The sequence below is a fragment of the Phocoena sinus genome, chromosome 1 (genome assembly GCF_008692025.1).
Source record: "Phocoena sinus isolate mPhoSin1 chromosome 1, mPhoSin1.pri, whole genome shotgun sequence".
In the NCBI taxonomy this organism is placed as follows: Eukaryota; Metazoa; Chordata; class Mammalia; order Artiodactyla; family Phocoenidae; genus Phocoena; species Phocoena sinus.
The window spans coordinates 113,692,129-113,704,752 of record NC_045763.1 but is presented as its reverse complement, the minus strand read 5'-3'; the positions used below and the strand labels follow the sequence as shown (position 1 = coordinate 113,704,752).

Below are 12,624 nucleotides of genomic sequence, written 5' to 3'. Positions count from 1 at the left end.
CCATGCACACACTCTGACACACACTCAGCTCTGCCCTCTCCTCTTCTCTCTTTTCCTATGAAGTAGAAGTTGAGGGAAAGGGTCTAGAATCCGGACCTAGGGGGTATCCACCCCTCATCCCCTTTTTTGGAGAGGCTCAGATTAAGCGTGATCAGGAGGACCAGGTCTCAGACCAGACTCTCAGAAACCAATCCAACCACCTGTGCCCAGGGTGACAGGCATGATGCCCTTTTCTTCTTACTGCAGGAGAGAGGACATACAGGCACTCTTTATCTGCTATTGTTGGCGGGAAAGGGATCCTGACCACAATTTGGCCTCAGATGCTGGGTTTGGGGGAGGGGCAGTGCCAACGAGAAAAAGCCCTGTGCCTAGCTGCTGCCAGGCAAGAGCAGGCTCTGTCCTCTCTGGGCTCCTCTTCACCCCAGGAGATCTCCTCTCTCTTCTCAGAAGCCAGAAAATAAATTAGGCCCCTTGGGGTGGGAATGGGGGACATTGCAAACAGCTCTTCCTCCCCCCAGACTCCTCATCCCCAGGGAGATTTGTTTCACCCAAATGATGCTGACCTGCCTACTCCAGGTGCCACAAATCCCAGCCTCCTCCCTGCCTACCCACATCCCTGCTCTGCAAAGGGAGGCTTCTCTCTGTTGGGCCCACAGTTGGCAGAGAGGCTGCCCGTATTCATGGGGAGTGGGAGCTTGCTGGTTTGGCCTAGGACTTTAAATTCCATTTTAGAAGCCCTGTTTATAGAATCTGGGTCCCACTTAACAATTTAGGCCCTTTTCTGTAGGGCTCAGATACTCCTCTTTAGAATCTAGCATGCTCCCCCTCAACCCCTGCTCAATAATAACTGAGTTCTTTTCTCTGCAGTTTGGAGCTCTCTCTCCAGGATTTAAGCAGGTCTCTCTATGGGGTCTAAGCCTCTGGTTTTTAAGTTCTGAGACACTCTCTATAGAGCCTAGGCCTCTGTCTCTGGGATATGGTGCTCTGTCTATCTGGGCCCCTATCTAAATTAGGTGCTGGCTGATTTGGGCTTTTGGGTGAATTAGAAAAACCACCCCTCTATGCAGACCCAGTCCTTAGGGTTCATCTCTTGGCAAGCAGTGCCTTTGTGCAAAAACAAAGGTGCTGCTTCCTTCTGTGGGAGGTGTCTCTCTATCTTAGTGAGGGAGCTTGGGCTGATGGCCTCTACTACTTCTTGGGTGGCTCCTTTGTGCCAGGCACAAACCGCACACCCGTATGTGGCAGTTCTGACTATAGGATATGTGCTTCCAGCTGTAATGCTTAGGCCTGTCAATAGGCTTCTATTCATGGGGTCTGGACTTCTCTAGGGTTTGGGTCTCTGTGTGTAAGAAAGATCCGGGCCACTGTCTACAGGCCTGGAACCGGATCTGAGGCCTAAGCCTCTTTCTGTGGCATCTGGGTCATGGAAGGACCCAGGCCTCCATCAATGGGGCCTAGGGCCTCAGTTTATAATAGTGACTCAAATCTTTCCTGACTGTGACTCACAATAAGATGTATATTTTGCATTTGCAATACAGTACACACATACACACACACACAGACGCACACACATTCACATATAACTGAAATAATGTTTCATGAAGCAATACTTACCCGTATTACAGAAGATGCACTCATATTTTTCTTCTGTTCTATTCTTAAAAATTTATTAAATAAAGTATAAAGCTCGTTAAGACCCAGAAAATTAATTCCTTGATTGTATCACCCTTAATCAGTTACAATCTATAGTTTGAAACACTCTAAGGCCTGGGCCCTGCTTGACACCTCTCTGCAGAGTGAGGGCCTCTGTGGAAGCTGGGGTTCTCTCCATGGGGCTGATCCTCTTTCTCTAGGGCCTCAGGCCTCTTTCTCCTCTCCTGCAGGCTCTGCCTACATTTCCCTCTGACCCTCAGGCTTGCCAGTATGCTGCTGGCTGCCATGTTCTTTCCAGGGGCACTGAGTCAGGCCCTTGAGAGTTCTCTGAATGTGGTGCCTTACCCCACCCACCCCTCCCCCTGGGGCCAAGGAGGCAGGGAGCTGAACAGGTCAAGGGCAGAGGGAGTACTCAGGCTGTGTGGCCCAAGGCAGCTCCCGGGACATCGGGTGGCAACCACAGAGCCGAGCTGTGTTCAATAAATCATGGAGACTAGGGCCTGGGGGAGGGGGAGGCCAGGACGGAAGAGGGGGGGCCATGGATAAATAATTCATTAAACAAATAAACACGGAGCCTGTGAGAGGGAGGATCAGGCATGCATGTGAGCGGGAGAGGCAGCTGCCAGTTCCAGACATGAAATATTCACAGGTTCCGCACCTTGCCCAGGGCCCATGTGTGTGCCTCAGTGCAGGCAGCCTGTTGGCGTGGTCCTAACACGGGACCCTGGGTGCCAACAAGGAGGGCAATGTACGTATCTTCTGACTTCCAAGTGTGATGTGTGTGTCAGCATGGCTACATGGTGCTCTGATGTCCATGAGTTGACATGGAACCACACACATCACTGACAGCAGGGAACGTGATGCATTGATGTGTGGTCCAGGACACAGGAAATTAGAATGCAGGGCTTGGTGGGTGGGGTTAAGGTGTCATAACCTCTGATTCTAGTCATGCCCTGATCCCTCGAATGAGGCCAGCAAGCTCAGAAGCCTGAAATGGAGAGGCTTCTCTGGGGTGTTACAATGGAGGTGCGTGTGGATCCTCTGAATGTGCTTCTAGAAAAGCTGAGAGGGAGGCAGTTGGGCTTGGCAGTTAACAGGATGGGCTTCGGTTCGAATTCCATTTCCACCGTTCACTGGCTGTGCTAGTCACCTCACTTCTCTGAGACTGTTTCCTCATCTGTAAAATGGGGATAATGAGTTGGCTGTTATGAGGATTAAGATCCATGTCTGGGAAGCACTTAGCACAGAATTTAGGACCCACAAGGTGCTTGATTGATGGAGGTCTCACCATCATTATTATCCTGGGGTCTGCCCACCTAAACTAGCTTCAGACTCTCTTTTTCATTTGTTCCTCCCCATCTCCAAACTTCTCTTAATAGCTATCATGGTTGGGAGAGGTGACCTTGGGCTTGGGGAGTAGGGATGGGATAGGAAAAGATTAGATAGAATGAGGGGGAGGAGAAGTTACAGCCAAAAAGAAGCTCACATCCTTGGCAGTGTGAAAGGAGGGGTCCTTGACCTTCTTCTCAGACCCAGAGCTTCTCCTTAACCCCTAAAACTCTCCTTAGATCCACAGTCTCTTCTCTTTCCTGCCACCGAAATTTAGCTTTCTAGCAAGTGGCTGCAAAGGGACAGAAGGAATTGGGGTAGAGTCTCTGAGTAGCATCACAATCTCCTCACCCCACCTGTCCCCAGGCCAGTCTTCACTGCCAGAGCCCTAGCCCCTACCCTCTGCCTATTGGTTGAGCGCTTCCCTGACAAAGATGGCTATGTCTGGGCAAAACTCAGAGAAGTGGCACCCCAGAGTGGGTGGGGAGAATCCAGGCTGGAGAGAGCTGCACAGGGCCAGGGTGGAGTACCTGGGGCCTCCCACTAGGCCTGAGCATTCCCCAGCCCTCTCGTGTCCCCTGGAAAGGATCCGGTCCCAGTGGGAGAGAGCCAGCAGGCAGGCCTGAGCCGGCCTGTTCCTCCACAGACAGAAGAGGAACAGGCTGGGGGAGGGGGCCTGAGATCTTGGTGGGGAGTGGTGGCTGTAACCCCCACATCTCCTGTGAGGAGCCAGGGGCAGGGGGGACCATGGCCTGGGCACACCCTAGGCCGTAGCCCAGCCCTTGCCTCCCTTGGCTAGCCTGCTGCTACTTGGGGTGTCAAGGGTCTGGGCCCCGAGGTGTGAAAATGATGCCTGTCCACCTCTTCCCAAAGAGCCAACATCAGTTCTCCACTTCCCCTCCCCTGGGCTGGGCAGGTTCAGGCTAATCTCCACCAGAGCTGCACAGCAAACACTGATCTGTAATAAAACCACAATGTGTGTTCGGGAGAAGGGATTCCAGACACAGAAAATCCAGACACACATACACACTCACACACGTACACACAGATGCAAAACATACAGCTCTGGGAGGGCAGACACCGGCAGTACTGAAAACACAGCTAAACATGGGCCCATACACTGAGTCAAACACACAAGCATGGTTAGTCCTACACCACTCCTCCATGCCATAAACTTTGTCCTTCAAAACCCAAGTCTTTGACAGTCCATCTTCCCTGTGCTCCCATAGCACTTTCTGCACTGTTCCATAACTGCATTTGCACTTGGTATTGTAATTATTTGCTGGCCAGTTTGTCTTCTAGAGTAATCTGAAGATTCCTTAAGGGAAGAGATCCTGTCTTATGCAAGTGTATATCCTCAGCATCTAGCATGCAGCCTGGTATTTAGTTAATAGGAATAGGTGAGGTGCTTAATAAGTAATTGTTGAATTGATGAACAGAAGAATAAATGCATTCAGATAGTGAGACACCCATGCCTAGAATCCCTCAGAAGCACACAGAGCATAACCACTGCATGCTACTCAGGCCTCTGGTCCCACCTTCTTGTCTGCTGGTCCCCTGACCCTACTGCCTCTTAGCTTCCTCAAAGTCCCTCCTTTCTCCTTCTTTGCTCAGTGCGAGCCCATGAATCTGAGTACCACCTGAGGGCTGGCAGGAAAGGTAAGGGTTAATGACACCTCATTAGTGCTTAATTGGAGGAAGGAAGCTGCCCTGGCGCCAGACAGGTGGGCAGGCCTACCCCTTGCTGGAAGCAGGCATCCCTAGTTCCAGTACCCTGTCGGGCATGTGGGTGATTTGGCCCTGGAGACCCTCATCTCAGCCCGGGGCACCTCCCCCAACCACTTGCTTTGCCAATTTAGTCTCTAGGCAGTACAGACCAGCCCTCCCCATCTGTCACCAAACATCCAGAGGGAGAGGCGGCCTTCTTATCCTTTCTCCTTTCGCTAGGCTGTGCCCCTTCCCACCCATGGAGAGACCGGAGGCTGGGAGGAGAGGTGGGGTAAGGAACTGGACAACTGAGAGGTAGATTAGAGAGCCACTAAGGGATAGATTTGGGATACAGACAGGCAGCAGAGCTGGGGATGTGGAGATGTCTGCCCAATTTGACCTTAAATGAAGAGAATGCAAATGAGATGCAGACGATATGCAGATGAAAGCGAGGAGCTCATAATTAACATTCCGGGTGGCATCAGCTCCATACCCGGGACCCCAACGCTGTTGCCAATACTCCCCTCCTAACCTTCCTGGGTTAAGTGGCACTGCCCATTACTTTGAATGAGAAAGATGATCTCAAGAAAAATAAGAGCTTGGCTGGGCTAGGACTGCAGGACCTGGGAAACAGGGCTCCATCCTCGCCTCCCCGCCCCCATCCCAAGCACCACCCAAGCTGCCGTTGAAGCACAAGCAAAGACCACTCTCCAGGTTACGCTCGGACGCACCGTCGGTTGCTATGGGGACCCCCTCCACGTCCAGGCCTGAACCAATGGGCATCACCACTGGTGACCTCATGCCCCAGGCCCCGGGATTCTATTGGTTATTTGGAAGCCAGAGTGCCCTTCTCCAACTGCGTCACCGCTGGGGATCCCCCGACGACCCCAGCTGGTGTGGCCGACTGAAAGAAGGACGCGCTGGGAGCTCACAGTTTGCTGTATGAATGAATAAGGAAAGGAAGGAAGGGATTAATGAAAGGGAAGAAGAAAAGAGGGTGGGGTCACATAAAAAGACCAAAACTCCAGGATTTAGCCTCTAGGGAAAGACTTGCAACCCCAGAAAGTGCGGAGCAGGATCCAGGTCGGAGACTCGGGCTCTCAGGTTCTCGGGACAGCAAGATAGCGTGATGCAAAGATGAGGGGAGTTTTTGCATCGTTCCGAAAAGACCAGGGCAGGCCCAGCAAATTGAGGGCCCCACCCTTGGCCATCTAGCGCCGCTGAGCTTTGGGGAGATCGGTGACTCCCCCAAACCTGCAGGTCTCCCAGCCTCCTGGAACCGGGCCCCGGAACACGCCTCGAGGACTTCTGATGGGTAGGGCCCAGAGCCTTCAGCCCGTCTAGGTCCCATGAGCGGACTTCGCCCTCGCTGGAAACGCGCCCCAGGACTGAAACAGTCGTCCGCACAGGGCCCAGGCTGTAAGGAAAGTGAGTGTAGGGAGGGGCTGGCTTGAGGCCTGCGGCCGGCGGGCCTGAGTTTTCACCGCCCCCCATACCCCGGCCCCGAGGCCAAGCGCGTGGCTGCCCAGGTGTCCACCCTTAACACCTGCAGGGAGCTTAGGCGGCCGGCGAGGGTGTGTGTCTGTGTCAAGTGCGCGCGTCTGCCTGAGAGTGAGGGCGTGTGTCTGAGTGCCGGGGAAAGCCGACTGGGCCCCGCGTCTCTTTCGGACATGCGTTATGAGCGGCGGATCCGCGCGCCGGCCACAGACTCGGGAGCGAGCGGGCCCGGCTTGGTCCGCGAAGAGAGCATGTCTGGGGCCGCTGGGGGCAGGATGTGACCCGCACGGTCCTCAGCGCCAGGCTAACCAGTCATCCCCGGCCTGCGCCGCCTCTGCTTTCACTGGAGAGGGGCGGAGGTAGCAGTACAGTCGGTTTCCAAGGCGACATATAGACACCCTCCTGGATGACAGTAGAGGCTGAACTCGAACTCAGGACCAGAAGACCGAGCCCATAGTTCATGCTTCAGCTCAGACTTCACCCTCTCCACTCCAGCCCCTCGCCCCCGCTAAGGATCTTGTTTTGGGGTGAGGGCCCTGACACGCAGGCACACGTACCTACAGACATGGCATTTTATGAAAGTGGCCTTGAATGGGGGGCGGGAGGGTCCACTCATGCATGCTCCGTCCGCGGCGCTGTCCTTCATCCCAGGCCTCAGCCAGAGCAATGGAACCAACCCAGAGGGACCGGGGTCCGACCCAGGTGTGCAAGGGGGTGGGGCAGCGGTTCGCAGTCTCCAGCACTTCGGTCTGGTCTGTCAGTCTCTGGACCCCCAGCACCCTCCGCGGCGCCCCTCCCCTCCCCGCGCATGTTCACACGCCGCCTCTAGCCGCCGCAGCCCCGCCGAGCTAATCAGCACAACATCCACCTATCGATCGTTGGCTGGGTGCCAGGCGGGCCGGCATGGTGCCAGTGCAGACTGTGGGGCACCGGGGCGGGTAGAGCATAGCTTCGGGGGAAGGGGCACCACTTCCCTGGCTGCACCCAGGACACCGTTCAGAAAGAGGACCCCGGTTAGTCTTGGGGTGGATCATAGCCTTGCCACCTCTGCCTGCCTGAGGTGGAAGAGACAGAGTGAGGCTGAGAGCAAAGGGGGCCCTCCCTCCTCGGCCCCACCTCCTCCTCCTTATAAAAGCGAAGAACAAAGAGGCCGCTGGGGAAGGAGGCTTTGATCTGACCCCACCTTCCCAGTTCTAGGCCAGGCACCGCCCAGACTGCCCTTGGGGAGGGGGAGGGACGCCCAGCTCTCAGGGACCCAGGCATTCTGAAACCCAGGTGCTGTCTTTCTACTACTCCTTGCTTTTGCCCCAAGGCCCTGCTTGGTGCTACCACAGCTTCCGCAGTGCCCCAAGTGGGTGGGCTATCAGGAGCACCTGTCCCCTCCCCAGCACAGGAAGCCAGCTAGGGAGGTGGTAGAGGGTGCCAAGCTCCACAGCTGCTGCTGGCACCCACCCCACACTGCCCAGAGGGTGCCTACTGAGGCCTGGCATGGATGGTCTGGGCACAGCTGGCAGGGAGGTCAGGCCAAGCCAAGCTGAGAGCAGAGGCTGCAGGGAGTCCCCGTCCTGCACCCCCCCCCCCCCCACCGCCGTGTCAGGGAAGGAGGCAGAGGGCAGTAGGTTGGGGAAAGCAACAAAAAGATGGGTGGTTTATTGAAGGCTTGGTCCAGACACTTATAAAAATACAAATTGGCATGAAATTCGACCTCATGGCAAGTCCGTCTTCACAGAAGACAAGTGGGTGACCCCCTGGGGAGGAAAGGTGCTGCCCCAGGGAAGAGGCCCACAGGGCACTGGGCACAGATGGCAAGCCTGGGCTTCCTGCTTGACCTGGTCCAGCAATCACCTGTCCCCAGGTCTTCGGCCTTGGCCCCCAGCAGGCTCAAGGATCCGATCCCATCAAATCCCAGTCTTCCTGGGGGATGGGATGAGAATATCAAAGCAGCTGACAGAGACCCTATGTTTGTCTTGCCTCTGTTCCAGGGTGCCCAGGGCTGTCTGCAGCTCCCCTGCAGCTCGTCTTCAGCCTGTGATGAGGAGGCCGGCACCTGGAAGGGTCACCCCAGACCCTCTGACCTCCCCCATCACTATTCCATCTTGTCTGTCTGGCTTGGCCCTCCCAGCTCAGGTAGGGGGCAGGGGCCCTCCTCCGGGGAGTCTTGGGAGGGCTCTGGTTCCTGGGGGTGGCAGGAAGGGTCCGCTTGGCTCAGAGAACTCTCAGGAGACGCAGAATTGGGAGCAGCAGCAGCAGCAAGAGACAGAGGGGGCTGGGAGTGGCCCCCCCTTGCCACCCTGACGTGCCACTCTCTCCAGGGCTCCCAACAGGATGGGCTGACTCAGGCTCTGTGAGGGGGAGGGGGTAGCACTGATGGGTCCTCCTGCTTCAGCAGCCTCCTTCCTGCTCTCCCCATTACCTGTTCACTCCCACCCCTTTCTAAGGGGTCTCCCGAACTGGCCAATCCCTTCCCATAATCTACCACCTCATCATCTCTAAGCCCCAACTTCCAAGTCTCCTCCCAGTTGCCATTAGAGACCACCAGTTCAGCTAAGGCCTTGGACAGCCTTGCCCCTGGAGATGCCATTCCCTTTGTGTAGGGGAGGCTCCCACAGGCTAAATGGGGGGGGGGGAGAGGTTCCTCAGAGTTTGATGCTCCCAGATTCTTCCCACTCCTCCCCTCATTCCTGAGGGCCCCACACTAGCCAGAAGGGTTGCTCCCCTGCCCCAACCCACTCACTGTCCTCCTTGCAGCAGACAGACACCTGGAGCCTCAAGCACTGGCCAGGACTCTCCGGAGTTGGCACTGCTGGGTGGTGGGAAATTGGGAGGAAGAAGTTAGCACAGGCTAGTTTGCATGCCTCAGACTGCGTTTCAAACCCTCCCAGCTTCTTTTCTCTCCAGTTCCCTGGAAAGCTTTTCCTTATTTTGGGGCCACATCTAGGGGCCCATCTGTGACCCTACTCATGTCCTCTTTCCTGGCTCCTCTTCCTTTCCCCTCCTCTCTATTGGTTCACTCTAGATGTCCCCCTACTTGGTCCTGGACTCAGGCCCCCTGTCCACTCCCCCCTCCTAGGCCTAGCCTTCCTTCCCAGTCCTCTCATTCCCCCACCCCTCAGGATCTCTGCCTTGACTGCTAGCAATGGCAGGTAGCCCCATACCCCTCCCCACCTTCCCCAGGAGGCAGCCAGTGTGCCCATCTTCACTCACAGATGTAGTAGTAGGTCTCTCCAGGCAAGAATTCGAAGCCAAGGGAGAAGGGCGTGAAGCGCTGAATCTTCTCTGAGAATCGAACAGGGCCAAAGGGAGCGAAAGGCAGGGAGCACTCCCAGCGCTTGAATGCACCCGGCCCCTCGGCCCGGCAGGCCTCATAGCCTGGCCAGTCCACCATGTATAACGCAAATGTCTCAGGGCCCTCAGGGGGCCCTGGACCCTCATAGTGTGGGCAGAAGATGTCTAGGTAATCCTTGAGGCCCAGCTCCACCACGGCGTCTCCTCGAAGCAGCCTGCAGGCATAAGGTAGGTGAGGGCGGAGGGGCTCACGGCATGGCACACCTGCGGCACGAGGGTCAGAAATACCCCTTCCCAATGGTCCCCTCCAGCCAATCCCCCACCTGCTGGGGAGGGAGCAGCTTAGGAAGGCCTGAGTTCTCCAGACTGACACCTCTTGAGAGACAGAGTACAAGAAAAGGATGAGGTAACCGATTCACAGGTTCAGAGAGGTTAAGGGACTGCAGTGCCTATAACCACATAGCCCAAATGTGACAAGGCCACTCACCACAGCCTAGCTTTTGGGTGGGAGCTGCCACCCACCTATCTAGCCCTAGTGCTCAAGACAGAGCCTGGTATAGCACCTGTGCTTGATAAATGTTAGGTGGAGGGCTGCTGTGAAGAAGCTGGGGAACAGAGGCAAGGGGCACAGATCTGGGCCCACAGAGCAGTCACAGACTAGAGATGGAGCCTGGGAACAGTATCCTCATTAACAGGTGCATAAAGAGGAAGGCTTGCCTTTTAAGACCTCAATTCAATGCTGAAAAGAATGCCATAGTAAAAAAAAAAAAAAAAATGAGGGAGTGGATAGTGGGAACCTCCCTTTTTTTTTTTGGCCAGGACAATCAAGTGCCATACGAAGAGGGGGGCCCCCTCCACATATCCCCCAATCTTTGGCCTCCTCAGGACTCCCTTCCACCTGCCTGGGGGAGCCAGTACAGGTGGGAAAACCTGGGACATGCTGTCCCCCTCCAGCATCAAATAGAGTATGAATCACTCCCCCACCCCCCGCATCCCCACCATACAGAGAGTCCAGCTTGACTTATGAAAGGCCCCCAACTGTCTCTCTATGGGTGGTCTTAAGATCACCTGCATCTGGAGTTCTGATTAGAAATGCAGATTCCTGGGCTCAGCTCAGACCTACTGGAACACAAGCTGGGCCTTTGTACATTTTGTTCCACGGCATCCCCAGTGCCTGGAAAAGTGTCTTGCACAAGGACAGCGCTCCACAAATATTTGTGGATTGAATGAAGGAGCCAGAAACCTCAGGCTTAGGGGCTAGCAACCTGAATTTTTAACAAAACCTCCAAGTGATGCAGAAGCACAGGTCTAGAACAGAGAGTGAGGAATTCAGAGTTGGAGGACAACAATAGCTCTTATCACACAGCATTGGTATTGTAATGACCTGTCCCGAAGCTTGCTGGCCCAGGGGTTCTTTGGGCTCCCAGAGGGCAGAGCCTAGGTCTTATCCCTAACCCCCAGCACCCTAGCACAGATCCCGGCACAGAGTACACGCTTAATAAATGTGAGTGAGCAAACGGTGTCACAGATTGCCTTAAGTGAAAATCAGAAAGAAAAACAGATGGAGAAAGCAGAGGGAGGCAGGGAGAATTGGGGAGGAGGATGGAAACAGGAAAAAATATCGACATTCAAAGGCAGGCAGCTCAGGAGAGAGAAATAAATAATAGTTTATATCTGTGCAGCCTGCACCTCTTTCACACACATGACCTCGGTTAGTCCGCCTGACTTCCCAGGGTACTAGGCGTTATTAGCCCATTTTACAGATGCGATAACTGAGGTTAGGGAGGTCAAACGACTTGCCTAAAGGTGATTCAGCTAGAAGGGCAGGGCCGAGACTGCACAGAAATAGGACTAATAATGACGAGATGAAAGCAGAGTTACAGAATGAGATCAGGAGAAAGAGTAGCACCAAAGGGAAGGCCAAGCGAGCAGGAGAGTAACCTTCTTTCACAAGAGTAAAGCCCCCCCCCCCCCCCCCCCCCCGCCCCGCCGCAAGTCCGCCGGCTCCAGCTCGGGCCGTTGGGAGGCTGGCGATCACCAAGAGAGAAGCGAGAGGGGCGGGGCTCGGAGTGCAGGCCGAGGTCTCTCGGGTGCGGGCTGCCGGCTCCGAGACCCCACCGACTGCCTTCGGGGCTGGGGTCCCCCTCTCGGCCCCCAACGCGTGCGGGCAGGGGTGGGGGACCCCGAGCACGCCTCGCCCCTCCCTCCTCCCCCGCCGCCTCAAACAAAGGAGCCCCGGCGCGCGGCCGGGTCTAGGCGGCGCCGCGCACAGTGCGAGTGTCGGGCGCGCGCCCGGCCCGGGAGCGCGCAGGCCCGGCTCGGAGCCCGCAGGTTTCAGCCCTGCTACCTGGGGTTACTGGAGTTCCAGTAGACCTCGTGGCGGAGGCCACAGCCTCCTCGCAGAGGGGAGCTGAGGAGCGCGGCCCAGAGGACAGTCCGCAGCAGGGGCTGCAGCCGCATCGCCCCCGGGGTCTGGTCTGCTCTGGCCCGGGCGGGCCCGGCCCGTCCCGCTTCACAGTCGCGCCGAGAAAGGTACAAAGTGCGGGGGGTGGGGGTGGGGGGGACTTGCGGGAAGGGGGGTGGGGTGCTGAGACTCACAGGCCACGCCCCTGGATAACTTTCCACCAATGTGGGCGCGTCTCCGCCTCTTCATTCAAAGCCAACTCTTGTTAACCTTCTGTGCGCTGTAGCGCGCGCGCCAGTTTAGGCAAGGTCTTGCTGAGGCTAGACTGCGTTTCAAGGGGGCGGCGAGGAGGGACGTATTCCACTGTCTAGGAGTTGTTTTAGGGAGGTCGTGTCTTTCGTGTCTGTATTGGTACAGGGTAGAAAGCCTTATTAAATCTTTGGAAGATTTAAATATGGGCCCACGCCTTTTGCCCAGAAAGAGGCAAGTGAGGCACGGGAGAGGATCCACGAATTTGTCCAGCCATCTTAGGCACCATTGCTCCTTTTTCTTTGCACATCTAGGGATATAGCGAGGGGAAGGGACAAATCACCTCCTGGGACCACCCCTTCACCCCCACCCCCCCTTTACAGAACCTCAGATGGCGAGCTCGATGTCCACCTTGGGGTTGGGCCCTGTCCCTTTCCGCCCCACACCTTCGTTCTCGGCGAACGAAGGCCATAGTCTCAAAGACGAAGTAATGAGGTGGT

The 12,624-nt window shown here is 55.9% G+C and overlaps 1 protein-coding gene across 3 annotated transcripts; it reads right to left on the bottom strand.

Moving 5' to 3' along the window:
• Window positions 1–7,806: 7,806 nt before the first annotated feature.
• Window positions 7,807–12,008, bottom strand: EFNA4 (ephrin A4). 3 transcript variants are annotated; one of them, XM_032613744.1, is made up of 4 exons: window positions 11,819–12,008; window positions 9,391–9,686; window positions 8,921–8,989; window positions 7,807–8,528 (listed from the first exon to the last, which is right to left on the bottom strand). In XM_032613744.1, exons 1-4 carry the CDS (start codon window positions 11,929–11,931, stop codon window positions 8,392–8,394), a joined length of 615 nt encoding a protein of 204 aa, XP_032469635.1. In that variant the 5' UTR covers window positions 11,932–12,008; the 3' UTR covers window positions 7,807–8,391. The 3 variants fall into 3 exon arrangements, with proteins under 3 accessions (XP_032469635.1, XP_032469652.1, XP_032469642.1); XM_032613761.1 differs by having other exon boundaries at window positions 7,807–8,385; XM_032613751.1 differs by having other exon boundaries at window positions 8,921–8,986.
• Window positions 12,009–12,624: the final 616 nt, after the last annotated feature.

Bases quoted from the DNA above. Each gene is read 5' to 3' on its own strand.
- EFNA4 (XM_032613744.1), bottom strand. From the start codon at position 11,931: ATGCGGCTGCAGCCCCTGCTGCGGACTGTCCTCTGGGCCGCGCTCCTC. The intron at 9,687-11,818 runs GTAGCAGGGCTG...TTATGCCTGCAG, and splicing joins TGGAACTCCAGTAACCCCAG to GCTGCTTCGAGGAGACGCCG. The intron at 8,529-8,920 runs GTGAGTGGGTTG...TCCCCCTCACAG, and splicing joins TGTCTGCTGCAAGGAGGACA to AGCCTGAGTCAGCCCATCCT.